This window comes from Ciconia boyciana, chromosome 1 (genome assembly GCF_034638445.1).
Source record: "Ciconia boyciana chromosome 1, ASM3463844v1, whole genome shotgun sequence".
Lineage (NCBI taxonomy): Eukaryota > Metazoa > Chordata > Aves > Ciconiiformes > Ciconiidae > Ciconia > Ciconia boyciana.
In genome coordinates this window covers 219,497,938-219,524,198 of record NC_132934.1, presented here as the reverse complement: position 1 = coordinate 219,524,198, position 26,261 = coordinate 219,497,938, and the positions used below count along the sequence as shown (strand labels likewise).

At 63.9% G+C, this 26,261-nt stretch overlaps 3 protein-coding genes across 8 annotated transcripts; 1 reads left to right on the top strand and 2 right to left on the bottom strand.

Annotated features, from left to right (window-relative positions):
* Positions 1–1,002: 1,002 nt before the first annotated feature.
* Positions 1,003–5,485, bottom strand: IL18BP (interleukin 18 binding protein). 2 transcript variants are annotated; one of them, XM_072851034.1, is made up of 5 exons: positions 5,263–5,485; positions 2,254–2,322; positions 1,991–2,056; positions 1,587–1,716; positions 1,003–1,451 (listed from the first exon to the last, which is right to left on the bottom strand). In XM_072851034.1, the coding sequence occupies exons 1-5, from the start codon at positions 5,483–5,485 to the stop codon at positions 1,265–1,267; spliced, it is 675 nt and encodes a 224-aa protein (XP_072707135.1). In that variant the 3' UTR covers positions 1,003–1,264. The 2 variants fall into 2 exon arrangements, with proteins under 2 accessions (XP_072707135.1, XP_072707136.1); XM_072851035.1 differs by lacking the exon at positions 5,263–5,485 and adding an exon at positions 2,651–2,731.
* A 20-nt stretch (positions 5,486–5,505) lies between these two features.
* On the bottom strand, positions 5,506–21,009 carry RNF121 (ring finger protein 121). Of its 2 annotated transcripts, XM_072851032.1 has the most exons (9): positions 20,927–21,009; positions 14,200–14,237; positions 13,007–13,148; positions 11,840–11,994; positions 11,185–11,292; positions 10,281–10,401; positions 8,310–8,443; positions 6,439–6,540; positions 5,506–5,818 (listed from the first exon to the last, which is right to left on the bottom strand). In XM_072851032.1, exons 1-9 carry the CDS (start codon positions 20,981–20,983, stop codon positions 5,698–5,700), a joined length of 978 nt encoding a protein of 325 aa, XP_072707133.1. In that variant the 5' UTR covers positions 20,984–21,009; the 3' UTR covers positions 5,506–5,697. The 2 variants fall into 2 exon arrangements, with proteins under 2 accessions (XP_072707133.1, XP_072707134.1); XM_072851033.1 differs by lacking the exons at positions 5,506–5,818; positions 6,439–6,540 and adding an exon at positions 6,547–8,075 and having other exon boundaries at positions 8,255–8,443.
* Positions 21,010–21,215: 206 nt separating this feature from the next.
* On the top strand, positions 21,216–26,243 carry XNDC1N (XRCC1 N-terminal domain containing 1, N-terminal like). Of its 4 annotated transcripts, none has more exons than XM_072851028.1 (10): positions 21,216–21,336; positions 22,480–22,586; positions 22,918–23,056; positions 23,147–23,302; positions 23,673–23,836; positions 24,043–24,119; positions 24,270–24,472; positions 24,979–25,063; positions 25,270–25,409; positions 25,602–26,242. In XM_072851028.1, exons 2-10 carry the CDS (start codon positions 22,542–22,544, stop codon positions 25,829–25,831), a joined length of 1,239 nt encoding a protein of 412 aa, XP_072707129.1. In that variant the 5' UTR covers positions 21,216–21,336; positions 22,480–22,541; the 3' UTR covers positions 25,832–26,242. The 4 variants fall into 4 exon arrangements, with proteins under 4 accessions (XP_072707129.1, XP_072707132.1, XP_072707128.1 ...); XM_072851031.1 differs by lacking the exon at positions 21,216–21,336 and adding an exon at positions 21,422–21,574 and having other exon boundaries at positions 23,676–23,836; positions 25,602–26,243; XM_072851027.1 differs by lacking the exon at positions 21,216–21,336 and adding an exon at positions 21,423–21,574.
* Positions 26,244–26,261: the final 18 nt, after the last annotated feature.

Below are 26,261 nucleotides of genomic sequence, written 5' to 3'. Positions count from 1 at the left end.
GCTGGGGGCATCGGGACGACCCCGCTGCGGGCTCCCGCACGGCGGCTCAGCCCTGCCGTGGTGCCGCAGGCCCCGGGACGCCCCGGCAGCCCTGCGACGCCAGCAGAGTCTGGACGAGGCCTTTCGCAGAGCTGCGGCCGGGGCTTGCGGCCGAGCGTGGGGTCCGCGAGGGGCTGCCCCAGGGACGGGGGCTGGTGCTGACAGGGACCGGGTGGTCGCGGCAGGGCTGCTTTTGGGGGTGTCCCTGCCCAGCCGGCTGCTCCGCTGCTCGCCTTTCTCTGGCTCCCAGAGGAATAAAGCCTTGCTGTGGGACCGGGGCGTCTCCGGGGGTTTCCTGCGGCTCCCTGGGCTGGGGGCAGCTCGTGGGGGGCTGCAGCCGGGGTCTTCTCCAGCCCCCCCACAGCCCCAGCCCTCCCGCATCCAGAGCATCCCGCAGAGCAATGCCTGCGCCCCGGGTCCTGCTCCAGGAGTCCGGGGAGGGGGGGGTCTCCTCCTGGGGTCTGTGCTCCTGCCTGTCCCGTGGCTGCCTGCAGCCCGGAGCGGGGGCTCGCAGCCCCCCGCCCCGTGCCCGAGGGAGCAGGGAGGGGGCCGGCACCGGCCACCCCAGCCCCGGTGCCCAGGAGCAGGGCCCGGCCAGGACAAGACAGGTAGGGGGCTGCCCCATGGAGCAGCACACGGGGCTCAGCAGCACCGCGCCGGGGGACAGCCCCGCCCCCCCCGGGTACAGAGGGGGACGCAATGGGCCCAGCTCCCTGGGGGTCCCTGCACCCCAGGGCTCCCCACCCTCCTCCTCCTCTTCATCGGGGACAGGGCGCAGCTGTGGGGCCAGGCATCCCCCAGGGCTGTCCGTGGCTCTCCAGCCCCTCGCCGGGCAGGGAGGGGGCCAAGGGACGGATCCTGCCCTCTGCGGGCACCAGGGCCACCTCCTCTCCCTCCCTCTCCACCCTTCTGCACCCACGGGCGGCCCCATCCCCAGGACACGGGTGACACGGGGTAGCCTTGATGTGCTTTAATAAACCCTGGGGTCCCACAGCCAGCTGTGGGCAGGTCCCGGGGCCGGCCCAGGCAGCGCTCCCGGCTCGGTGAAGGGCGCCGGGAGCCCCACGCGCAGCGGGGCCGGCAGACACGGGGCCACGTGGACCCCACGGCGGGGCACGGAGACAGGCCTCCACGGAGGCATCACGTCCCCACGCAGAGGTGCGGGGCCGTGGGAGCGGGGACCCGCACCGCAGGGCGCTCACCCGTCACAAGTTGCTCCCCGGTCTCAGCCCAGTCCCCCGCTCTTGGCAGGGGCCGGGGCCGGTGCCAGGGGCAGCCACCGCACGCTCCTGGTGTCGACGCCGAGGGGGCTGAGCACCACGCAGGTGAAGTTGGTGGGCAGGTGCTGGGCGCTGAAGGAGCTGAAGTGCAGGTCGCGGCGCAGGATGACCCCCGAGCCCCGCGGCTCCTCTCTGCGGACCCGGCAGGGACCCATCAGCGCCCACCCCCGGCTCCACGACACCCGCCCGGGGCTGGGGGACCGCCTACCCCTCCCTGCCAGCCCCACTGCCGCTGCCCCCCCCGGGATCCCCGGCCCCGGTACTCACAGCACCATCCCCTCGCGCACGGCCCCGTCCGGGTGCAGCTTCTCCACGAAGGAGCCGTTCCCCAGCCAGTAGAGCAGCGTGAGCTCGGGGAGGCCGCTCACCGCCTCGCACGAAACCGTCACGCTCTCGCCTGGAGCCGGAGGGGACGCGGGGGTCAGAGGGGCTGCGCGGGTCGCCAGTGCCCCCCGGGCCTGGCTGCTCCTGACCACGGGCACAGCGCCCCCCCCCTCCCCCCCGCAAAGGGGAATGTCCCCCCACCTCACCAGCACCCCAAAATCTCGGCTGCGGGTGGAGGATGCACCCTGCGTGTCTGCCGGAGCCGCCCCCCGCCCCGTGCCTCCCCCCGGCTGGGGGGTCTCCCTGCACCCCCCCCATCCCCAGGCCACCCCGCAATGGCCACTCACCCGGGCGGGGGGGCTCTGCCGGCATCTGCACGACGGTGATGCTGGGGGGCTGCAGGGCCATGGCACCTGGGGGAGCAGAGCGGGCTGAGGCGGGGGGACGAGAGCTGCCCCCAAGACCCCACATCTCTGGGGTGGGTGGGAGGGCAGGGTCCCCCAGCGGGGGCACGGCTCATCCCCAGCCCCCCCCCGCACAGGTCCCCTGGGGGACACAGAGCCAGGAGTTGGCCCCGGCCCCCCCGGCGCCCCCAGCAGCCCCCACTTACCCGTGCAGCGGGAGGCCAGGGCCCAGCAGAGCAGGGGCAGGAGGAGCCGGGCAGGGGGTCCCGAGGTCCCTGCGGGCAGAGATGGGGCTCAGCGCTGGGCGCGCCGGGGTGCCCCCCCGGAACAGCTCCCCCAGCACCCCCAGACCTAGGACGGTCCCTCCCAGCACCCCCAGTATCCCCCAGCACTCCTCAAGCCTAGGGCAGTCCCTCCCAGCACCCCCCAGCACCCCCAGCCGGCCACGGTGTCCCCCCCAGCATCCCCCGCCCGGCATCCCCCAGCCCCACAACGGTCCCCCGGGCTGTTTCCCCCCTCCCGGGGTGCCCCCAAGTCCCGGCGGGTGCCACCGAGGGCGCCCCGGCCCCCCCTCCCCGGGCTCCCGGCTCCCCGCGGCCGTACCGGTGGGGCGCGGCGCAGCCATGGGGCGGCGGCGCTCGGGGCAGCGGCGCTTTATGGGGCGGCCCGAGGGGGCGGCGGCGGCGCCGTGACTCACCGGGACCCGCCCCGCCGGCGGCCGCCACCGCACCGGGACCCCCCCACCGGCACCGACGCGCCTACGGGCCCCGCGTCCCCCGCGTCCCCCGCGTCCCCCGCCCCCGGTGCAGCACCCGTGCCTGTGCCCGCCGGTGCCCCCTCCTCTGTCCTTCGCCCCACGCCCCCCTGTGCCCCACGTCCCTCTACGCATCCCACAGCCGCTCCGTGACCAGCCTGGCTGCACCCTCGCGTGTGTGTGTGTGTGTGTGTGTGTGCCCCCCCCCGCCCCACATCCCCCCGGGCCCACGGGTGAGCAGCCACGGGACACAGGAGCGGGGCCCAGTCGGGCACCCCGTGTCCCTCCGGCGGGGCGCGGAGCCAGGCAGTGTCACAGGGCTCGGGGACAGTCCCACTGGCGAGCCGGGGGCTTCGGGGGGGACCCAGGGGCGACAGAGGGTCTGGGCAGAGCTGCGCAGGCGAAGAGGGAGGTGGGCGAAGCCCCGCGGGGACCGAGCACCCATGCTGGGCGGGGGGTGCTCGGGGGTGGCCCCGGGGTGGCCCAGCTGGGGCAGGACCGCGGCTTAGCACTGGCCCCCCAGCTCCAGGGGGTGAAGGGGAGAAACCCCCAGGGACCCACGCAGGGCTTCGCTCCGGCGCTCGACGGCAGGGGGGCCAGCGCCGAGCCAGCCCCGGGGACCCGGCCAGGGGCCCGAGCGGGGTCAGCGGGACCCCGGGCCAGGAGCCGACCCCTTTCCCCCTTCCTGCGGTGAAGCCCCCCCCCGGAGCCAGCCCACGGCAGGGGGGGCCCAGCAGGAGAGCAGCACAGACGGGGGTTTCGGTAACCCACCGAGACCAGGCTGCGAACCCGGGGGAAGCCCCCGGGCCTCCTCCGTCCCCAGCACGGCCAAGGCAGGGAGCCAGGGCGGGCACGGCCACGGGGCAGGAGCAGCCACCTGAGCCCTCGCGCCCTGGCAGCTCCCGCGGTGCAGGCACGGGACCAACGCACCGCAGGGAAAAAAAGCCCCTAAAAGCCCGGCCAGTTTCCCGGCAGTTGTTATCGACAGTTCCCAGAAGGGCAGGACTAGAGTTGGGAGAGGGGTTATCTTGGGAACCTCTCCGACCCTGCCAAGCGCGACACGTCCTCTTCCTCCCACCAGGATGAGGACAGCGCCCGCATCCTCCCCGCAGCACCCACGGGCACCGTGGCCGGGGCCACGACAGCGCTGGCCCAGGGGTCCCGTGGGCAGCGAGGGGCCGGAGGCGGCTGCGGCCCAGCACCTTCCGCTCCTCCACCACGTCCCTGTTCCCCATGAAAGCCCCAACGCGGCTGAGCTCGGGGTACGACGAGGTGAAACACACGAGCAGGGGCCGTGGCGAGGGTGCTTTGTCCCCAGCCGCACGTGGCATCCGTCCCCCGGGGAGAGCACGAAGGCGGGAGGAGGAACCGTGGCCTCACCCCGGCGCAAGGAAGACGATCAAGAAAAACCCTGGGCCACGTCTCCGTTTCCAGGACTCTATTTCTGTGTTTGGCACAACATTGCGACGTGGTTTCACCCAAAAGAAAACCAAAAGGACTCGGCGGGGCACGTGGCGCAGCCGCGCCGGGTCTCCCCCGGGTGACGCACCCAGCGCCGCACCTGCAGCCGAGCCGCCGCTGCCGCCACTTCCCAAATCCCCCGCGCGAAGCGGCGTAGCCCCTCGCACCGGGAGCGGGGGGACGTTGCCTCGCGTCCCCTCGCTGCGTCCCCCTGCCAGCCCCCGACACCCTCACGGGACAGGGCTCAAGCCCCCGCGCCGCCGGGAAAGCCGACATCCTGCCACCCCCAAAACGCCCCGGCTGGCCCCGGGGTTGGGGACCTTGCCCCCGCACGCTGCTGTCACGGGCTGTACCCGCCCGCTGCCAAAAAATGAGCTCAAGGCCCCTTGCACAAGAGGGAGGGAGGCACGGCTCCGCGCACCGGCACGGCGAGGAGGAGCAGAGCGATGCCGGGGCAGGGAAACACCGGCACCAGCTGCCCGGCCCGCGCCCTTCGCTCCATCCCTTTTATCACAGTGCCAAAAAGAGCAATCGCCAGCGAGGCGTCCCCCGAGTCCCGGGACAGGGACAACCCGCCCTCGGGCTGCTCTTGCTACCGTCACCATCACAGAAAGGGGTGCAGGGAGAGAAACGGCACGGCACCGCTCCCTGCCCTGGCTGGCCCCCAAGCCGCGGCAGCCGAGCAACACCGCCGGCTCCCGGGGAGGAACATAGAAAAGACGGGAGCATACAAAAGGGTTACCCGAAGCAGGGCGCAGGCAGAGCCCACCGTCACAGCGCAGGAGAGCGACTCGGTTCCTCTCCACGCGCCCACGGCACCAGGGAGGGGACCTGGCAGCCAAGAGTCCGGCCCGCGGCACTCAGTGCCGGGGCAGCCGAGCGTCCCTCCGTCCCATCTTCCAGGGCGCCGGGCCCCAGCCCCCCGGGCAGCCTCTCCTCCGCAGCCCCACGCAGGAGAGGGGCCCAACCCTGACCCTGCTTCCCCCTGTCCCTTCCTCACCGCCGGCAGGACTGCTCCGGGGAGCCGGCGTCGGAGCCGGCAAAGCCTCGGCCCTCTCCCTGTCGCCTGCCCCGGCAGAGCGGCAGGAGAGGGAGATGGAGAACAGCCCCCAGCCAAAAGCTCGGCACACCGGGGCCGTGCGAAGGGCCGGAGAGGGGCTGGGGGAGGGAAACGGGACAAGCGTCTCTTTTCGTCTGCAATAGAAAGTTTTAAATACGCTCATTAAAATAATTGCTTTTAAAAAAAAAAGACTCCCCCAGCCCTAGCGGGAGGGGTCCCAGGGCAGAGTCCTCCCTCGGCCCCTGACGCCGCGGTCCTCGGGGACGGCCGAGGTCCTGAGAGGTGATGGAGAAAAGCCAGCGTCCCCAGCCGGCTGCTGTCCCCTGCCCTGGGCACGCGTCCTCTCGTGGCTCCACGGCTCCCCATCGCCTGCCCTTACTCCAGCCCCAGGATGTAGTTGATGCCCTGGACCAGTCCGATGATCACCGGCTGCCAGGCCACCAGGTAGCGCAGCCAGTCCAGCAGCTGCCCGTACATGACGTGAGGCCTCTCCCAGCTGGGCGGGAAGGAGTTAAAGAGCCACGGGGAGAGGGGCGAGAGGAGCGCGGCCCACCGAGGCTGCCACGCCGCAGGGGCTGGGGATGGGGGGACGCAGCCCAGACCCTCTGCAGCAGCGGCTGCCCAGGGAGGGGTGGCTCTGGCCAGGCTCACCTGGGCTGCGCCTCGACAAGGAGGGTCCGGGGGGCAGCCAGGTGTCCCGGGGGACGCGGGCGGCCCGGCTTCGCTATCTCCTCCTTCCCGCGGGACGGACACGACCTGCCTCCGAGCTGGGGCACCCGCAGGCAGCAAACCCAGCGCCCGGCTCCGCAGGGACTCGCGCTCCCCCTGGGAACGTCCAGAGGTGGAAAAGCAAAACCTGGGGCTCGAGTCATCCGAGGGAGCAGCAGCCTCGGTGGAGCCCGCGGCCTCCCAGCTCCCCCGACGTGCCCATTGCTCCGTGCCAGGCGACGTGCCCAGCTCAGGGACAGATTTTGCAGGGTCTCTGCCACCGCTGTGGGCTGGCAGCGAAGCCCAAATGAGCAGCCAACAGCTCCCGGGCACGGCCCCGAGCCCCTCATGTGCTCTACCCGCTGCTCCCCTTTGCAAGGCGCTGGGTCCCACGAGGAGAAAGGATACGGGTTACTGAACATCCTCTTGAGGTCCACCTTCTCTTTGCAGTACGGACACGTCTGCTTCTTCCCGACGATGCACCAGCCACGGATGCAGAACTCGTGAAACCTGGGAAGCAGCACGTTAAGGGGACCTGCCTCAAGGCTGGAGGAGGGGGGACATGAAACCATCGAGCTTAAAAAAAATTCACCCCCATAGCGTGCACGGACGGCCGCGTTGCACAACCGCAGCCCCTTCCTAGAAGGCGCAGCGCCTTCCAGGCACAGAGGAAGGGCCTCACCGGACGGCGGGACGGGGAGGCACCATGAGGGCTATGACCAACGCGCCAGGCACGGGTGAGACACAAACCCTTCACCGACGGTGCCCGGCACACATGTAGCCCAGCACGCACTTACACCGGGGCCAGGTGAGACCAACGCGGGCAGCCGGGGCAGAGGCTGCAGGGAAGTTCCTCGATACAAGGGCGAGAGCCGGCAGCAGAGGACTGGCAGGGATGTGTCTGGCTGTGAAATGCCACGGCTTTGAGCACCTGGAAGGTTTGTACAGCCCAGGAGGGCCCTGCAAACTTGACTGTGCACATTACACAAGGCTCCTGCAAAGGCTTCTCGGGAATTAACAACATATTTAAGGAATTTCTCCCAGGGTCTGACTTCCAGGTGCCGGCTATGCTCTGTCACTGCAGACAGGTAATGAGGATTTGCCCAAGCTGAGCACAGCCCGGAGAAGTCACGGGGAAACATGAGCTGGCTGCAGCCGGGGCCCCGCAGTGCAGCTCCGGGGTGAGGCGAGGCCATGACGGGGGCCTCTGCCACGTACAAGGGTGTCACCGAGCAAACAGAAACTCCCTCAGGTAATGTCCCTGCTGCTCAAACCAAGGGTTAAGGCCAGAGAGCAGCAGCGGGAGCCGCTCCCTCCTTGGCCCTGGAGTGGAGGACCGCCAGGGTGCCCGCGGCCGGGAGCCAACGACGCGGGGCTGCCAGCCAGCCCTCACCCCCGGGGACCACCACGAGCACCGACTCCTCCGACAGCCACAAATCCTACCGAGCTGCCGCAGGCTGGGTGACACGCCGGCCCAGGCCCCGCGCGGGGTCGGTTGCTGGGGCCAGGCCAGCGTGAGCCTCGCCAAGCGGTTTATAGCGCTTAAATTTAGGCAGCAAGTTTTGCTGGTGTGACCTTTACTCAGGCCCAGTTTGGAAACCACCTCACAGCCAGTAACACAGGCAGTGCCAGAGGACATCCCATCTCCACCGCTGAGTCACCACTGGAAAAACCCCTGATCCGTCCCCGGCTGCGGCTGAGCAATAAGCAGGACTTCCAGTTTCAAAACCGACTGTGCATCAATCAGCTGACGGGGAGGGCTGAGCAATTCCGGGGCACTCAAAACCCCACAGGCAGCCGGAGTCGCCGCAGGAGTCTTGGGGAAGGAGGAAGCTGCCGGGCTGCGGCTGGAGCCAACCGATGGCACTAGTGTTTTCCCCTGACTCTTCCCTTCCCGGAGGCTCTCAGCCAGGACCCGCAGCGCTGGCTCTCTGACGAGGGGCCAGCGTGACACAGGCAGCCCAGCTCAGCTGGACCGGGGACGCTTCACACCCCTACCTCACACCGCCGGAACTGGCACGGCAGCACCGCCGGAGCCGGGGGAGCTGGGGAGGGGAAGGAAGAGGGAATAACCACTTGTAACGCACACGGAGGCGGCGAGGAAGTGATTTCAGGAACACACAAGACTTCACCTCTTTCTGTGCCAAGTCAGCTATGACACAGGCAAGGATCATGTGCAAAATCAGCAGAACGGCCCCGAGTCCCAGGACAGGCGTTTCCTCACCCCACGTGGTGGGGAGCCAGCGAGGCGAGGGGCTGGCTCCGGAGGAGAAGGATACACGTGGTTGCAGGAGAGGCGGTAGGTGTTCTCAATGATCCCCTCCTCGTTGACGTCCACGAAGATCTGCTGGCCGCAGACGGCGCAGACGCTGTCGGAGAGGTGCTTGGTGGGCATCCCCGAGGCGCTGTAGAACTGAGCGAGGGCAGAGCAGAGGGAGAGCGGTGACAGCGGGAGGACACACGTCCCACACCCGCGTCGGCGCGGCTAAGCTTTAAGGAGGGCTGGGGTCAGCGCCCGAGGAGTCCAGCCTCGGCCTTTTGGGTTTAAAAACCTTGTTACAGGTCCAGCTGTGGGAAACAACTACAACAGGACAGGGAGCTGCTCAGTGACATGGTGGCCCATCACACCCCAGCCCCTCACGCCCCCTCCCCAAGCCGGGGACCACCCCCCTTCGCTCCCCGACGGCCAGGTGAGCTGTCAGCTGCCTGCCGGGGCCGGTGCACCCACACTGGGCAGCGAGGGCAGAGGCTGGGGGAGAGAGCAGGACAAGCTGGATGTCACAGCTTTGACCCAACCTCGGGCTGGCAGTCAAATACAGCCCGAGCCTCCGGCCCCGCAGGTCCCTGAAGCTCGGCCGAAGTGCAGAGCAGCCACCCCCCCCCCATTTCCAAGCCTGTTGGCTCAGCGCCGGTCTGAGGCAGCACGCAGGAGGGTGCGGGCACGCAGCCGCATCTCCACGCGCGCAGCTCTGGTCCCACAGGCTCCAGGGACGGCCACGAGCCCTGGGTCACTCGTGCTGCGTCCCGGCTCCCACAGCCAGGCTGGGAGACATAGAATCATAGAGTATCTCAAGTTGGAAGGGACCCATAAGGATCACAGAGTCCCCCAATTTGTGTGTATAACCAGGATTATCCCGTCCCAGGTGGAGAATCCGGCACTTGCTCTTGTTAAATTTCATACGGTCGGTGATTGCCCAGCTCTCTAGTCCACCCAGATCCCTCTGTAAGGCCTCCCTACCCTTGAGGGAGTCCACAGCTCCTCCTAGTTTAGTATCATCGGCAAAACACATCTCAGGCAGGGACCTGGCACAGCTTCACTCCGCGCATCCGATGGAGCCCTCGGGCTGCAGTGCCAGCTGGCAGCAGCATCCTCCCGGCAGCCCTGCGGCCAGGCCAGCCCCTCGGGGACCACCTGGGCTGCTGCAGGCCTGTCCTGGGCACCCACCGCCTACGCGGGGGGAGACCCGAGCTCTGCCGAGACGTCCCGGCGCGAGTGGAAGGCAGTTGGCGAGGGGCTGGGGCTCCCCAGTCCTGCCAGGCAGCACCTCCAAGGAGCAGCAGCAGAAAGCTCAGAGAGGAGGAGGAGGAAACACAACGTCCAAGACCCTAAAGAGCTGTTGCAAAGAAGCAACATGACTTGCTCCACCTAGGTCACGTATTTTTTGGTGGAGTGGGGTTTTTTTGGTACTAGATGAGTGGGCTACAGATTTTAGGCCACCACTGCAGGCACGCAGGAACACACCCTCTGTCCACAGGGACAGCGCAAGCCGCGGTGGGTACGAGCAGCAGAAGGAAGCCCGTGGTGCGAATCTTTCCCTGGTGGCTGCAGGTCACGAGTTAACGCACCCACAGCGTGGTCCTAGAAACAGGAGTGCTCTTCAGCACTGGAGATTTTAAAGGCCCAGGTAGAGAAATATGTCAGGAGTTTAGAGGGGCTGAAGAGACCCTTCCACTCCTTGTTTCTTCTGCTTCTGGGGATGAGGGGACACCCGCAGATGCTGTGCTCTTAAGGAAGAATCTTGGAGTAACTCTGTTACATCAGAAACCTCCCAGCCCAGACACCGTGGTAGTGGGCCCAGAGAGAGCACAGCGAGAAAGGCAGCAGCCTCAGGGAGCCCTTCCTCAAGGGGGGAGTTTGATGCACTTTCCTGTTTGGGGGAGGCAAAAGCTACGGCTGCGACTGACGAGGTTCAGGCCCCCCCATAACGGGGCAGGACTCTCGCCTGGGGGACAGCACAGCGTTAACTCACCCCGATCGTTGAGGCCATGTAATCCGCACACATCTCGGCAAAGTCCCGCTCCAGCACCCCGTAGTAAAGACCGTAGAAGAGGAGGGAGATGCCGAAGTCCATCGCGTCTTCTGGTTTGATTCTACAACAGAAGAGCCCAAACGACATCAAGAGCTTTTTTGGGGGGGCTGCGGGGGTGCAAAGCCAGCGTGCTGACACAGCCCACGGCACTAACTCCGTCGCAAGAGCGGTCCACCACACACGTCACCGGGAAGCATCACCTGCAGAGGTCTTCTAGGTGCCTGCCAGCACAACCCCGGTCCCTGCTTCTGGGACGCTTCACCTTGGTTGTCAACAAGCAGCACTTGAATGGAGAGGTGGGTGTAACCCCCCAGCTGTCTAACGCCCGGTGCCCATCGCCCTCGCCAGCCTCCGGGATGAGCAACTGCAGTAATCTCCAACTCTCTCGTGCGCCAGATCAGCTCCCAGTAAGCCCCCGGTTAACACTTCCACGTCTCCACAGGCAGTTGCCACGTCCGCCCATACTCCAGAGAAGGAATCAACCTCTCTAAACGTGAAGATGGCCTGGGCTAGGGTCCTCTGCTACCAGACCTGGGCTGGCTGCTTGTTGCAGGTACCTCTTTATCAGGGTAGCAAAGAAAATCCCGCACGCGCGGAGCTGGAGGAGCCGCTGACACAGCTGAGCTGGAAGCAGGGCTCTCCAGCGACCTTGATCAGTTCAGGTACCAGGGCGAAAACCCGTGACCCTCCCAGCAGGGAGAGGACACCCCAAGAGCCTCTTTGGCCCCGTTAATCAGATTGCTAAGACAACTGTTTTTCCAGAGTCGTAGCCAACGCCTTATTCCACACAGTGCGTTACATCCCCCGCCCCGCCCCAGGAGCAGGACCCGAAAGATTCACTCACCTGAATAATAAGTTAAGACCAAAAAGTGTAAACATCACAGCCATGTACCCTACGATTCCAGTGGCATAGCTGATCTTGTATATTAGTAGAAACCATTTATAAACCAGCCTGTAAAGAAGTAAAACAAGAATTTAACTCCTTCATTTTTCCTGAATGAAACTGCACCGAGCAAGCACCTGAAGAGTTTTGCTTTTTAAACCTGGCTGGTGTTGTTTGCAGACACTTCACCTACTCAGATGCATGGGCAACAGAACTTTACATTTCTAATTCAAGCTATGGATCCGCCACCACCACGGGGCCACTCAAGGTCTTGACTTCCAAACTAGAAACCTCGGGAAGTCCAAAGGCCGTAAGCAACGGCCTTTGCTTCACGTAAACAACGGCCCCGTGCTTCACGCCGGGAATGCTCTCGGTGAGGCTACCAGCCCACGCAGCATCTGCCTCTCCACCACCCACTCGGGCACCACATGCGCCGGGCTGGCTGTCAGCAGCCGGTTGGTGCTTCACACCGACCGACGCGGGCAGCGCGGGCAAGGGTTGCGCACCCCCAGGGTACAAAGTTTAAGACAACGATCTGTGGCAGCGAAACTGGAAAGAGCTCCTTGTAATGGTTACCCTGGGGCTGAGGAGTTTTCCCAGGAACACGTGTACTAACCTGGGCGTTGTCTGTACCAGAGGTTTTCGAGTTGCCCTGAAGGTGACAAAAGCTGTGACCGCTGAGAAGAGCACCCAGATTACCAGGAACCGCCACCAGTACAGCTTGATCGTGAAATACAGAGGCACTACCCACATCTGGAAGAGGGTCACCATCTGCAGGAAGAGAAGAAAGGCATTTTGAGCTGGTTCTCTGCTCATCAGACATCAGAAACACCCTGGCAGCCGTTCTCCTGCCTGCAAAGGGCCCTGAATAGCACCAGGAAACTCGGGAGGTTTGGTCTGGTGCACCGGAGCACCAGAGAACAGGCTCAGAGCCTGGCTGAGGGAGTCGTGGGCAGCAGCCAGGCAATCTTTGGTAGCCAAGGACTAGAGCTGGAGGGAGAACGCAGAGGAAACATCTCCAGAGGAAGGTACAGGAGATGGTCAGCCTAACTAGTTGTCCTAGGGTGGCTGGATAAACCTTTGCCTTTCCAGGGTCCCGAACACTGCAACCACAGACACCTCAGGCAAGGATTCAACAAGGAGACGGGCACAGCGGAAGGTTTCAGGCTCGCCTCTGCCCTACAGCCTATTCCCAAAACGGATCTACGGCCGTGCAGCTGAGCTCCTGTGGTACTGCCGGAGGGGAACAGGCAAACAGGTGGAGGATTACAGGTATTGCCTAGAAACATTAATTACCATAAGGAAGTCAGAGTGAGGTTGGTTCAGGTGAAATAACAGTTCCCGAGAAGCTGGTGGCATCAGCAAGCGGCAGGTCTGCTCAGCAGACAGTGCTGCCGGGCAAGCCAGCGGTGCTGCAGGAACCGTGAAACCCAGGGTCCCGGCAGCAAGAAGCCCCCACCGCTTCCAAGGAAGCGCCCACAAAACGCAGCTTCCCTTTGCCTTACCCTCAGGACAATACCCGAGATCTGCTTGTGCCGTCACCTGGTGTCAAAGCACTACGTAAAACCGAGTTATTGGCGTCACTTATAACAGAAACTTGAGGCCTCCAGGCATGTCTGTCCTCATCCCTAGCTAGAATCCCCACACGCTGCTGGGAAGACGAGGGTTTCTCAACACCAGATAAGAGGAGAAGAACAGGAACATACTTCTCATCAACTAATCATCATCGCTCAGCACTCGCATCCAGCCTCGGAGACAAAACGGCTGCGTGGGAGACACTTACGTTGTAGGAGCGAGGGTGCCTCTGTTTCCACTGAACCAACAGGAGCTGTGCCACCACTAGCGTGGCGATAAGGATGAGAACCATTTCGGCATGCATAGCCTCATGACCACGGTGCTTGGCATGCATCCGTGCATGCTCCACCCTGCAACAACAGGGAAAAGGCGGCTGAAGAGCATGCGGGCACAGACCGCATGCTAACAGCACGGCGGGGCTGACAAACACTTTGGCACGGGGGAGCCAGGAAGACCAGACCAAGAGACACCACGAAGGAGCGTCGTGGAGACGGGTGCTGTGTTGCAATCCAGAGGAGAAAGGACAAAAGGCTTCTCTGAGACTAGCTCGTTTTTAAACTGTGAAAGCCAAGACTGCCATCCAGCCCATCCCGGTGTGAACGAGGCAGAGGTAACTCACGCCGACGTACCTGAACTAGCGAACGTGGAGTGCACGTTTCACGTAACTCACCCGGCAGCTCAGCGGTGCAACAGCATCAGCTGAGCGGCTGTTTGACATCACGAGCCAGCACCAGCTCTCACTACCGAGCCCTCAGCCCAGTTTCAGAGCCACCAGCACCATTCTCCCTCCGGCCCAGCCAGGGAAAGGCTGGATGGGCGGGAGGGCACGGTCTACAGCCGGCAAAACCCACAAACCCCAGAAAATCGCTTCTCTCTGCCCTGGGTAAGCCTATTTGCATCCTGGAACAAGAGATTTCCAGACTGATGCTCTACAGACACCTGGGGTTTCTTTGCAGCTTGTGCTGTTTGACCAAAAACCAAGGCAGAATTAAGACCTGTAACATCCTTACACCTTGGTCTTAAGCTGACAAGACAGTTCAAGTTGGGGGGGGGGGGGGAATCCAAACCCAACAAATATGCCAAATTCTCTGATCTTAAGTCATCCTCTGTAAATTAATACTGAAAGAAGACCAGTCTTACCGTGCTTTTCAACAAGGGTCTGACAAATTGGTTTGGCCAAGGGAAAAGGAGGAATAACTAGTATGCAGTTTAAAAGAAAAAACATTAATATTGCCTTTCAAGCCAGTTCATGCTCCTTCCCCCTAACAAATAACGCTGCGCAGGGAAGGCTGACCCTGCCCTCTCCAGCCGTGAATACGGGCTGTGCTGCGGGTAGCTCCGGTCAGGAGCAGGAGCTCGCTCAAGCTGTAAGCATCGGTTCACCTCACAACACAGACTCACCTCCATCTCTCTTCTGGGGACAAGTGCGAAAGATCGACCTGGAGAAAAAATAAAAAAAAAAAAACCACCAAAGAAATCAGCCACAGAAGTTTGGGAGCAGCAGTACCAGCGCAGAACGGATAACTAACTTACTTCATCCCCCCAACACAGCGCAGATGCTGGTTTATGCCCCACACGAGCAAGGCTGTGCTGTGTCTACACTGCCTGTTCCCCGCGAGTAACGCGGAGACGGCACCCAGCTCCTTTATCGCCTGGTGAGACCCGACCGGTGCCGGCAGCAGTGGCGGAGTGAGCTGCAAAGCCACCCCGTGAGACCCCCAGGATTGCTCTTTGAGAACTTCAAGAAGGAAAACCCCGGATTCAGAAGCTTTAAACAACAAACCCTCGACGTGCCCCTCGTGACACCACAGCCCAGAGCTGTCCTTCGACCCTCCAGGCAGCACGGGGAGAACCGCAGAGTCCCCCCGCTCCTCCGTCACCTGCAAGCACCTTTCCCCTTATACTCCCACATTTTACCGCAGCCAAGGCTCTGCCCACCATCCCGCGCTACGCGTACCGGAGGAATTGGTTTAAGTCCCACGTTCACAACCCAGCCAGGTGTCTCTGGGCACAGAGGGGCCATCCCAGTGCACCTCAGAAACAGGACGGAGAAGGGAATCCAAAACCCCACCAGTCTGCAGAACAGGGGGATGACGTCTGCAGACCAGCAACAAACCGTCACCCAAAGATTTTTTTTGAAAGAATTGGGGAAAAAGAAAGATTTAGGACTCGCTTTGCTGACATGGCTGGAAGTTTCTACCAAGCGTTATGGGCAGCAAAGTTCTTGCCCAACAGGAGCAACCGAGAGCAACAGGAGTTGCTGTTACTAGCGACGAGAGATGATGGGCTGGCGTAATCCGTGCTTAACGCAAGCTGAAACTGCCAGGCCGGACGCAGGGTGTTAAGGACATCCTCTGTGTGACAGGCTTAGGGGACAGCAGTAACTGGACTAAGTGATTTAAAAGGACCCCTCTACAGAACTGCGACTCTGTGCTAACCTTCTCAGCTTGCAAGCAAGCAGCACCCAAACCTCACCCAGAGGCCAAGTCTCACAGAATCCCCTATTTCTCCCGGTGAGATTCGGTGTGAATACTCTCACCATGAGGCATTTGGACTGGGGAAGGTTGGGGAGCCTTTGACATTGCAGTTCAGCTTTCTCTTGGAGCTTTACATCTTCACATCCGAGCTGAAGAGGCCTCCAGCACCAGTCACGTTCCTGCACAGGCTCCACTGGCCGGACAGCACTCGTCCCAGCGCCAGCACAAACCCCGACCCACGGCGCTGGGGATGCAGCAAACAAAATCCCACAGCTCTGAGCCTCAGTGAGACACAAACACAGATAAAACCTAGAGCAGCTCGCCTGGGGCTGGGCGTATAAACCCACGGTTTACAAAACTGCATCTGGCTGGAGGCCCTCCAGCATGGCCGAGGGGATGGGGATGGCAGCCAGCTCTCCCCCTGGCATAAGCACACGGCTGGCTGGCCCCGAATGACCCGCACCTGATGTTTACCAGCAAGAAGATGTGGAGCTGCAAGGAAAGAGATCAAAAACAAGTCACAGCAAGGACTTTGTTATCGCGCTTTCCTGCACACCCCGGAGACGTGTACACAGGAATGGGCTCCACCTCGCCCCAGCCTCCGATCACCGGGTACGGAGTCGCCGTCTTGACTTCAACCTTTACCCCAGGGCTCTCCCGGGGACGGCGCGGCAGCCAGCCTTGCCTGCCCGTGCACACGGTGCCACGCCACCGCTGCCGGCGACGTGCGGCAGATCCCTCGGGGCTGTTCCCCAAATAGGTGTCTTGCAGCCAGCACCTCCGATTGCACCCGGGCTCTGCCGAGGACACGAGCGGCCGCCTCGCTTCCTCTGCAGCGCCTAATTATACCCCGGGGTGAGGAGGCAGGGAAACACATGCGTGGCAGCAATCCGTCTGCGTGCTGTTACACATCTGCTGTGCTTCACCCTAGAGCAACACCTGCGAGAGATTCAGTCCCCGAGGCCTTCAAGAAGCACTTTGGTACTTAGACAGATGCAAAATATAGACCTATGAAAATCCCTGTTCCAGCTTGCTGGCTTGTGTAGGAAATCGCGTGTAGGTGGTGACGATCTGACACCAGCTCCGAGAAGTGCGCTCGTATCGCCCAAATTCCCTGAGCTCTTCTGTTCCTAAAGCATCCAGGCCCAGATTAATCAGTTCAGTCACTGCTTTCCCTTCAAAAAGTCAGCTACACAATTCGTAGCCAGAACAACTGCTCTGATAAACAGTAAAAAAAAAAAATTTTAAATCTTCTCAAGTCACTGCAAGCAGGAGAAGCTGAGAAGCCCCAAGCGCTTGTTGGCCTGGCTCAGCTCCGGCGTAGGTCAATCCCTCTGCAAGCTCTGGGAAGTCACCCAGGGGCTCCCGCTGCCACCCCCCAGGAGATCCCTGCTCCCCCCAGGCTCCACCCCAGTCCTCGCTGGATGAGGACATTTTACAAGCACATTCCAGCACCTTCAAAACACAGCAAATTTTTTTTTTCCCCATGCAGTGACTTCTGGTCACTCCTCCTCCGTGCCGCGCCAGCAGCCACGCCAGTCTGTCCCACGCTTAGGGAACGCTTCTCAGCCTCTTTCCTTCAGCATCTTCCCCAAATCTACAAATGCTTTCAGCAAACGAGCTAAAGGCTTCTCAGCCCCAACCCCTAAGGAAATCCTGCTGGCATTTCACAGAGAAGAGGGCTTCCTACCTAGCCGTCCTCCAAAGCCAACAGCAACTGCCACGTAAGCTGTCCTCGCAGGTGCAAGAATCCACAGCATCGGACACAATTTTCCCTCAATTACAGGCACCGAGCTTCACCAGATCCCCCAGAGCTTAAAGCTCCTGAAATAACTTTATTAAGGGGGGCCGGGACATGACAGACAGGACGTTCAGGCAGAGACGGAGCGATCTGATGACTGTCAGACACGACTTGGCAGAGCAGCCACCCCAAGCCGGACCTTCCAGTTAACGCCTTCTCGATCTCCATGCTCTCTTACCAAAGAAGTTTGGGTTCTAAAAACGACCAGCGATGGTGAATCCAAGTGCGAGAGACGGTGCCAGGAAGCACCTGCTCTCGCCGTTAAGCATTCGCCCTGTTTCTAGTTTGGGTTTGTCTCATTTTAACACCCAGTTTTTGGGTCGCTTTCTATCCCCGTCAGCTAGGCTGAAGAGCCTCTGCTCTGAAACCTCCCTTTACCAGACCAGAGAGGAGAGGGGTTAGACGAGAACCACGAGGACGACCGAAGTATCTGAAGATATGCTCTGCCAAGCCTTGAGCACCAACCCGCTCCCGCTGCAGCCTCCTCCGGCTGGTGATACCAGCACAGGACCTGCTGTGTGCGACCGACTAGAGCTCTTAGAACAACTTTTTTTTTTTAAAAAATAAGGAGTTAAGAATTATATATTCTGCCCTCTGTCTCCTGCATAACTCACGAACCGCTCAAAAACCCCAGCCCCCTCTGGGTGATGACTGGGGGAAACTGGGTATCTACGACTAAAGTCTAATTCTCTCCTCGAACGTGGTATCGTGGCCTTTGGAAGAAACTCATGCCAATCGCCAGTTTTCAGCAGGGACTAATTCCCCAAAGCCACCACAAACCTGTGATCCCCATCACCGGGACGGTCAAGAGAATTACCTCCCTCTACGAAAACACCAAGGTTGCAGTTACCTACAATACAAAACCCATAACTGCCTGTTTCTCGCAGGCCAGAAGCTGGGAGACAGGAGGATCTCCAGGCACGCGTACCAACCGCCCTGCTGCGAGCCGGTTGTAATCTCCTTACGCTCTAAATCTGGGAAGGAGGCAAGGAGAACATCTCGAGGATGGAGAATAAGCAGCTGCTGATTTCAGTTCCAAGCTACAGACCAGCCTAAAGCTCACGTTGGGTGGCTCCGCAGCATTTCGGCCATCAAAAACAACGGCATCCAGCATCTGCTACGCACAGCAGCGGGCAGAGGCACAAAAGCCGAGGATCCGGGACACCTGGGACCTGATCTCACCTTCCCCACAGCCCCAGCCTCAGTATTTGTTTCACACCACCCCCTAGGAACAACCCAAAATAATGGGAAAATAAATCTCAAGAGTGCCGAGAGTCCGGCCGTTCACCCGAGGCAGATTTTGAAGAGGCTCCAGTGAAAGAGGCTCCTTAGACTTCAGTGAAAGTCTAAGGAATTTTTGGAATCTCAATTCCTCGTTTCTCCTGCTCATAAAACAGCGCAGTAACAACCGTCAGGGAGTAGAAAGGCCCCGACTGATCGAACGCTTCAATAATTGTAAATGAAACCTTTGACGACAGCCTGAGTTAGAGGCAGGCAGAGCCAAAGCCACACGACACTCGGCGTTTATCCCACACGGGTGCACCAAGCGAAACGTTAAACTGCTTCCAGATCTCCACCGTGCACCGGCCCCACCGTTAGTGGTTCGTCAGCGACGCGCTCAGCCCAAAGAGCTGCCAAGATCTCAGGACAGCACAAGCACACGGATTTTGTCCGATGGTCGTGGATTTTGTGGAATCACAGCACAGGGAGAAGCACAGCCCTGCATGCACCCCCTTATCAGCCGCCTCCCTGCGATGCCCTCTCTGCCAGCCCCAAAAGCTGTTTCCTGCCGGACTGAAAAACAGGAATTTCACTTTTGAGGGTGAGAGACTTCAGATCTTCCACATTTTTACAGGGAAGAGGTTTCCCATCTGCTGCTGGCACTGAACTAAGGCACTCACAAGTGCAACAGTTTACTGTTTGCTTAGTAGCTTGCTTTAAGTCTTGCTTTTCACGATGGAAGAGATTCACAGGAGGATGCCAGGCTCGCTTGTTCGGAGAGGGGCTCGGACAGCCTGGTTCCAGCGTGCACACGTATACCTTGGCGTTCTTCAAAGCCTGGCTGGAAAGACATCTCTCTGGCATAAAAAGCCACCAGTGAATATCTTAAAACATAACAAGCAGCAACTCAAGAGGGACTGATTCGTGGTTTAAGACATTCGGTCACTGGATTTGAGGTTGAATCCTCCTGTCACCCCAGCCATACCCGCTCTTCGGCAGCAACACGCGGCACAGGGAGGATGCACAAGCTCTTGCTGCGCTTCAGGCAGACAGCTTCACCTCGCTCGCACAGCTCAGCCGTACACGAGGGAAGCTCCACAGCTTGACCCTGCCAGTAAACTTCCCAAATACAACCTTCAGCACCTGAGAATTTTTAAACCAAACTACCAATTCTTGAGGAAAAGCACTGAAAACCCCCTGACCGCACCAGCTGACCGTCTTGTCCCCCCTCGTGCTCCCACAGCACAGGCAGCGCTGCCAGCTGCGCACACACAGAACCGCTCTGCGAGCAGAAGGAAAGCTCGCAAGCACGAAGCGCAGGTGACGGCGAAGAGCCACGGCAAAGCCCGGGACAGCAGTGCCGTTACGGACGCGCAGCCCACACTCCCTTTGTGTGGAAGCAGGCGAGCCCCGGCTCCCAATTCCAGCTTTCCTATCAGATTTCCCCCCCCCCCAGCTTTGCAATTTTTCATCTCCAGGAATGCCAGCGGGAACTTCGATTAAAGCCCTCTACCTCACACGGCTTCAATTCCCCAAGAGCGACAAGGGCTACTAATTATCTCAGCCTGGAAGCTCGCACGGCGCAGCACCAAGGTGACAGGCAGAAGTCGCTGCCAGGAGGGAACGTCACCCGCGCTGCCGGCGTCCGAGGGCACCCCGAGCAGCCCCACGTGCTCCCGTATTCTCCGCAATGCAAATCCCACCCTGGTCCCGCGCGGCTTTTCCAGCAGTGAGTTTTACAGTCAGGGAATGAATTAACAGCAGAAAAGCTTCGCAGGTGCCGAAGCGCCCGGACTGGCGTTTCCGGGGCCCCTCTTCAGCTGCACCAGCTTTGGGGACCCTGCCTGGAAACGGGCGCTTCGGCCGCTTCAGGGATGTAAAACCCTTCGGCGGGGGTCGTCCCCGAGGACCTCGGTGTGCAACGACCCGCCATGTCCCAAACCGCCGTTTCCTCACACGGCTCGAAGGCTGTTCCCCAGCCTCCCCTCCGCCACCGCCCTCCTCCCCCGTGCTCCCCGCAGCCTCCTCCGGCCAATTCCTCCATCCGCATCCAGCCCCTCACCCCCGCCTCAGGCCGCCCACCCCAGTGGCCCATTCGCACCGCTCCCACCCTTCCCCAGTGCCTCCGAGACCCACGGGGACCCCACAGCCCCCCAAGGCCCCTTCTCCCAGGGCCCTGCAGACCCACCGCAGCTCACCAGGAAGAGCCCAAAGGCCCCCTAACCCACAGCCCCCCAGCGTCCCCCCGCCCCAGGCACCTTCAGAAGCTCCCAGCGCCCCCCGCCCCAGGGACCCCCTATGTCCCCCGCCCCAGGGACCCCCACAGCCCTGCAAGCTCCCGCTGCCCCAGAACCGCCCCCCGCCCCAGGGACCCCACAGCGCCCCAGTGCACACCCTTACTCCGGCCCCTCCACCTCCCCCGGCCCGGCGCCCCGCCGGCCCCGAGCCCCCACAGCGCCTGCAGCAGGGCCCTGTCCCCGCTCCACAGCCCCCGCCCTACAGCCCCCTTCCCTTCCCTTCCCTTCCCTTCGTTCCCGTTCCCCTTCCCTTCCCTTCCCTCCCCTCCCCGGGGCCCCCAGCCCGCACCGCCCCCGGAGCCGCCGGCCCCGCGCCCCTGGCCCGCCGCTACCTCCTCCACATCGCGCTCGACGGGGCCTCCAACCTCCACTTCCAGCACCGCCGCCATCTTGCCCCCCCCGTCCCCAAGCGGCCAGCTCCTTCCGCCACCGTCCGCCAATCACTGGCCACGCCACCGCACCTCCGGCCAATCGCTGGACGCGGCGCTGCCCCGATGGCCAATCAGAAGAGAGGAGGGGTAGGACAGCCGCCAGAGACGCCTCTTCGGGCAGAAGGAAGGGGCGAGCTGTCACGGCCAGGGATCATCTGCCATTTCCAGTCCCGCAGCGGGACGCACAGTCCCTGCCGGCGGGCCCGGTTACACCGGCCGCCTCGCACGGCGGGGCCACCGGTGTCAACGCTCCCGGGCCGCCGCCTCCCCCTCCTCTCCCCTTTCCGCTGCCCCCTCACGCTGTTTCGGAGGTAACGCACACGGCAGACGGTCCCTTAGCGCCCGCTGTGCGGGGCGGTGACGCGGCGCTGCCGGAGGACTACGTGTCCCGTCAGGCACCGCGGCGGAGCCCCGGGCTGGGCCCGGGACCGGGCCGGGGACCGGGCCGGGGACCGGGCCGGGGCCGGGGCCGGGGCCGGGGCCGGGGCCAGGAGCGGCCGGGGAGTTGGGGGGTGAAGCGAGGAGGGAGCGGCGGGCCGGCGGGGAGCGGTGAGCGGGCCGCGGGGTCAGGGGTCGGGGGTCAGGGGTCACGCGGTTTGGGCGGGAGATTCAGGCGGCGGCTTCGGGATCGGTGCGGCGGGGGAGAGGGGCTGTGGGGCAGGGCTGGGGTGAGTGGGGCTGAGGGGGCTGTGGGGCAGGGCTGGGGTGAGTGGGGCTGGGGGGGCTGTGGGGCAGGACTGAGGGTGACTGGGGCGGGGGTGGGCTGTGGGGCAGGGCTGAGGTGAGTGGGGCTGAGGGGGGGGGCTGTGGGGCAGGGCGGGGGATGACTGGGGCTGGGGGGCTGTGGGGCTGAGGGGGGCTGTGGGGCAGGACTGAGGGTGACTGGGGCGGGGGCTGTGGGGCAGGGCTGGGGTGAGTGGGGCTGAGGGGGAGGCTGTGGGGCAGGGCGGGGGTGACTGGGGCTGGGGGGCTGTGGGGCAGGGCTGGGGTGAGTGGGGCTGAGGGGGGCTGTGGGGCAGGGCTGGGGGTGACTGGAGCGAGGGGGGCTGTGGGGCAGGACTGGGGGCTACTGGGATGGCTGAATGGATCTGGGGGGTTCGTGTGTGGGGGTCTGGGGACAGCGGGGGGTGGAACTGGAGGGGCTGAGGGGAGTTGTGGGGCAGGACTGGGGGTCACCGGGGCGGTGGGACGGAGCTGGGGGGTTCTGGGGTGACGGAGCGGGACTGGGGGGGGGCTGGGGGCTGCCGAATGGGGCTGGGGGGCGAGGTTGGAGTCGACGGGGACTAACGGAGTGGCTGCCCCCGCACCCCCCCGCTTCGCCCCCTTTGAAAGCGGGGTGAGCCCTGCCCCGGCAGGCGGCGGGGGGGGCCAGGGGCTTGGCCGGAGCCGGAGCCGGCTCTGCCGTGCCGGGAGACGCGCGGTGCGGTCGCAGACCTGCCCTCTCTCCCCACCAGGCGCCGGAGGCACCCGAAAGGAAGCTCGCTCCCGGCAGAGGGTCGTCTCCAGGGGATCCCGGATGGCTCCGGTTAAAATCAGCTACGTCGTGTCCTTCTCCTCGCAGGTCTCCGGGCCGTTTCCTCGAGGGGAGCTGGGTGGGAGGTTTGCAAAGCCCAGGTTTCCCTGTGAGCCGCTGAGGTCTCTGAAGGGGGGGGTGTCTCAGTTCGGGGTGCGACAGGGTGCAGCACCACAGCTCTCCTTGTTAGGCACCGGCTGAAGGGCGCTAATTAACGCTGAAGGGCACGAGTTACACGCCGTTCTTCCTCTCTCAAAAAGCGGAGTGCTACTTCTGTGGGTTGCAGAGAGTCCCCCGCTTCTCCCCTGCGCCCGGAGCCAGATGGAGGAGAAGGGGAAGGAGCTGGCGTGTGACGCGGCGTCTCTGCCGTCGTGTGCAGGACCCCAAGTACCCGGTGGAGAACTTGCTGCGTGAGGACAGCCTTCGTCCCTGGCTCGGCTGCCCCCAGGACCGCAGCAGGCAGCTGAGAGTGGAGCTGCAGCTGGAGAGAGCCAGTCCCATCGGCTACGTGGACGTCGGTACGGTCCCCCCGCTGCCAGCTCAGGCGGGGCTGTGCCCCGGAGGGGGTCGGCAGCCCTGAACCTCGCGTCCCTCCTGCCTTAACACAGGCAACTGCGGCTGCGCCTTTCTCCAGATCGAGGTGGGACGTTCCTCGTGGCCGCTCGACCGGCCCTACCTCACCCTGGTGCCCAGCGTCGCGCTGATGACGCCGGCTGACTCGAAGCTGGACCAGAACCGCTGCGGGGTCCGGATGTTTAAGGAAGGTAAAGATTGCCTGATCGGAAGGGAAGGAGGCCCAGGGCAGAGCAGAGAGGCTGGGGGGCCGGCCGGGGGGCTGGCGGCGGGATGGGGCTGGCTGGGGGGGCTGGAAGGGGACGGGGAGACCAGGGAACGACAAGCCGTGCTGGAGACCAGGGGTCGCGGCCGTCCTGTTCGCCGCGCAGCCTCAGGAGGGTGGTACCAGCTCTGCTCCCCCGCCCTGGCCTCGCCCGTGCCCGTAATCTCCCAGTTGTCACCGTGTCCCCGTCCTGGAGGGGGAACAGGGGCACAGGGCGACGAGCAGAGGTGGGAGCGGTGCCGGGACGGCGGTGCCCGGTGCGTGTCCCCTCCGCCCCAACCGCTGCCCCCCTGCAGCAGACTTCCTGGCGCTGGCGGTGGGGCAGAAGTGGGACCGCCTGCGGCTCACCTGCAGCCAGCCCTTCAGCAGGCACAGCCAGTTCGGGCTGTCCTTCATCCGCGTGCGCACGCCGCTGGACCCCGAGCACCCCCGGCCGCCCCCGCCCTCGCCGCAAGGCCTGGTAAGGTGCCTCTCGCGCCTCCGCCTGCTTCTCGCCGTGGGAACCCTCTGGGAGGTAGCGGTGACGGGGCTTCTCCTCCGCTGCCGCCGCTCGTGCCCCGTGGAGGGTGCGTGAGGGTGCTCGCCTGGCTGAACCGGGGGCTGTGCCCGGGGTGGGGGGCACGGAGCGCCGGTCTCCGTTCCCCGAGGCTTTCCCTTGTCCCGCAGGAGGATGCCGAGCCCGCGGACGGCCCCTGGCGCTCCAGCCCTGCCTTTTGCCAGGCTTTCTTTCCAGAACCGCGCTCGTAAGTAGCCTGGTCTGGTCCATCTCCATCCTCTCCCTGCGCGGCCAGGCCTGGAGCCACCTCGAGGTGTTGCCTCCAAGCCTGGAGCCCCGGCTCCCGCCGGCCTGCCTGCTCGCGCCTCCCCGTGGGGCTGATGATCTCTGTCTCCAGGAGCTCGAGGGAGGAGGAGCAGCTGAAGAGCCGCCTGCGGCAGCTGGAGCCGGGCGCCTGGAGCCCAGCCCGCCTCAGCCGCCCAGCCCGCATGGTGCTGTCGGCGGCGCAAAGCCGAGCGCTGAGGCCCAGAGCCAGCACAGGCACCCCGGGGGGTGACCCGGAGCTGCCGGCCGAGGACCCCGGAGGCCCTGCAGTGCCAGGTGAGCCAGAGCTGCCCGTGGCCAGCACAGGGCACGTTGCGGTGCCGAGAGCCTTTATGTAGTTGGTACGCGGCCCCCAAAACCGTCCAAAGGGCTCTTGTCCTGCTCAGGGCTCTGCCCGTGCCTGGAGGGATCCCACCTGGGGCAGGCTGGGGTGAATCCACAGCTGCCAGGGCGCTCCCCGTGCCTGGAGGGATCCCGGTTCCCCTGCCCCGCTGGCAGGCAGGCCGTGCCCTGGCCGGGGTGGCCTTCCTCGGGCCGAGTCACCCTCCTTGCTGGCGTGAGACAAGCCTGGTGGCAAATCCCACGGCTCACCTAGAAGCCTCCTGTGATCCGTTCACTGCCCGCGGTGGGGCAGCTGGAGGAGGTGATCATCATTTCATGTCCACATGGGTGTTTTCCTACCCGTGAATGCCGCCGGTTCCGTTCTCACCCGGCCCCTTCCACCGGGAGATGTGGCGCTGCTGGGTGGAGGGCAGGATTACCCCTCGCCCGCTGTTCCCCAGGGTCTGCGCGGGATGTCCCTGCAGCCCCCACGAGAGCCCGCCGGCAGCCGGACCGCGGGCAGCGAGCTCCCAGCCCTGCGGGCAGGTAATCCCTCGGGTCACCGTGTTTCTCCTGCCCTCACCCCGCTGATTGCTCGGCTCTGAGCCTTTCCCAGCCAGATCCTTGCCAGTGCGCGGCTCCCTTCTGCCGGATCCGGTCCCTGGCTGGGGCTGATCCTTCGCTCCTTTGGGGGGGCAGGAGGCGGCGGAGCGAGCCCTGAGCTTACAGCCCCTCTCGCAACGCCTCTGCAGGTCTCTGCCAGCCGCCCCACGGCGGTCCGGGGCAGGAGGAAGAGCCAGAGCCCGCAGCCACCGAGAGAGACGGGCCAGGAGGGGGGACAGCGGAGGGGACAGCAGTCACGGGGAGACGGGCGTCTGCCCCATCTGCTCAGGTGGGCGCTTGGCAGGGGCGGCCCCGAAGCCGGGACGTTCGCTCCCGCTCGTGCAGGGTGCCCCGGCACCAGCCCGTGACAGGCAGAGGAGGGACGTCACGGTGTCACGGGAACCTTCGGGGAGGGTGCGAGCCTGAACCCCGCACTCACCCCAACGCCAGAGACAACCGCGTCGCCTCCCCTTTTCCGCAGGCCGCTTCAGCCTGGATCTCCTCCCCGTGCACGCCTCCCGCTGCGGGGAGGAAGACCCCGAAGCAGCCTGGTCTTCCTCCCCGCTGGCGGAGGCGTCCCCCGACGCCTGGGTGTCCTGCCCCATCTGCGAGCTGCCCTTCGTCACGGCGGAGGTGGAGCGGCACGCCAGCACCTGCGGGGAGCCGGCAGGGACGCCGGGCGCCCCGTCCCCGTCCCACCGCCTGGGGTAGGGCTGCGAGGACAGCAGATGGGGGGGACGGACCCCGTGTCGCGGCACCCGGGGGCTGAAACGGCGTTGCTGCGGCTCCTGGAGATGCCGGACCGGAGCCCTGCCTGCCCCGTCGGGCAAGCTGCTGCCCGCGCTGGCAGAGCTGCGCTGCCGGAGGTGGTTGTGCCACGGCAAGACGCGTGGGTGGGGAAGGAGCCTGCGCAGGAGCGCCGGCCACGCTGGCAGAGGCACAACGGCCCCGGTGAATTTGTGGCAAGGCTGGCGTGGCGAGGCCGCTTCCATCCCCAGGGCCAGGCTCGGGGACCACCCTGGGGCGTGGGGGGGACCCCGCGGGTGGGGAAGGGCTGTAACGAGGAGAGTTGCTGCTGGAGAAGAATAAAACAAAGGAGAGAAAGAGGAAAAAGAGAGAAAGAAAACTCCTCTGTGGCTGC

Coding starts and splice junctions, on each gene's coding strand:
- IL18BP (XM_072851034.1), bottom strand. CDS start 5,485: ATGAGCGTATTTAAAACTTTCTATTGCAGACGAAAAGAGACGCTTGTC. Junction 2,323..5,262: donor CCGGAGCAGTCCTGCCGGCG/GTGAGGAAGGGA, acceptor CTCTGCCCGCAG/GGACCTCGGGACCCCCTGCC. Junction 1,717..1,990: donor GGCAGAGCCCCCCCGCCCGG/GTGAGTGGCCAT, acceptor CTCCGGCTCCAG/GCGAGAGCGTGACGGTTTCG.
- RNF121 (XM_072851032.1), bottom strand. CDS start 20,983: ATGGCGGCGGTGCTGGAAGTGGAGGTTGGAGGCCCCGTCGAGCGCGAT. Junction 14,238..20,926: donor TCGAGCGCGATGTGGAGGAG/GTAGCGGCGGGC, acceptor TTTTTTCTCCAG/GTCGATCTTTCGCACTTGTC. Junction 5,819..6,438: donor AAGAGGATGTTCAGTAACCC/GTATCCTTTCTC, acceptor CTTCCCGCCCAG/CTGGGAGAGGCCTCACGTCA.
- XNDC1N (XM_072851028.1), top strand. CDS start 22,542: ATGGCTCCGGTTAAAATCAGCTACGTCGTGTCCTTCTCCTCGCAG. Junction 23,057..23,146: donor CATCGGCTACGTGGACGTCG/GTACGGTCCCCC, acceptor GCCTTAACACAG/GCAACTGCGGCTGCGCCTTT. Junction 25,064..25,269: donor GCTCCCAGCCCTGCGGGCAG/GTAATCCCTCGG, acceptor ACGCCTCTGCAG/GTCTCTGCCAGCCGCCCCAC.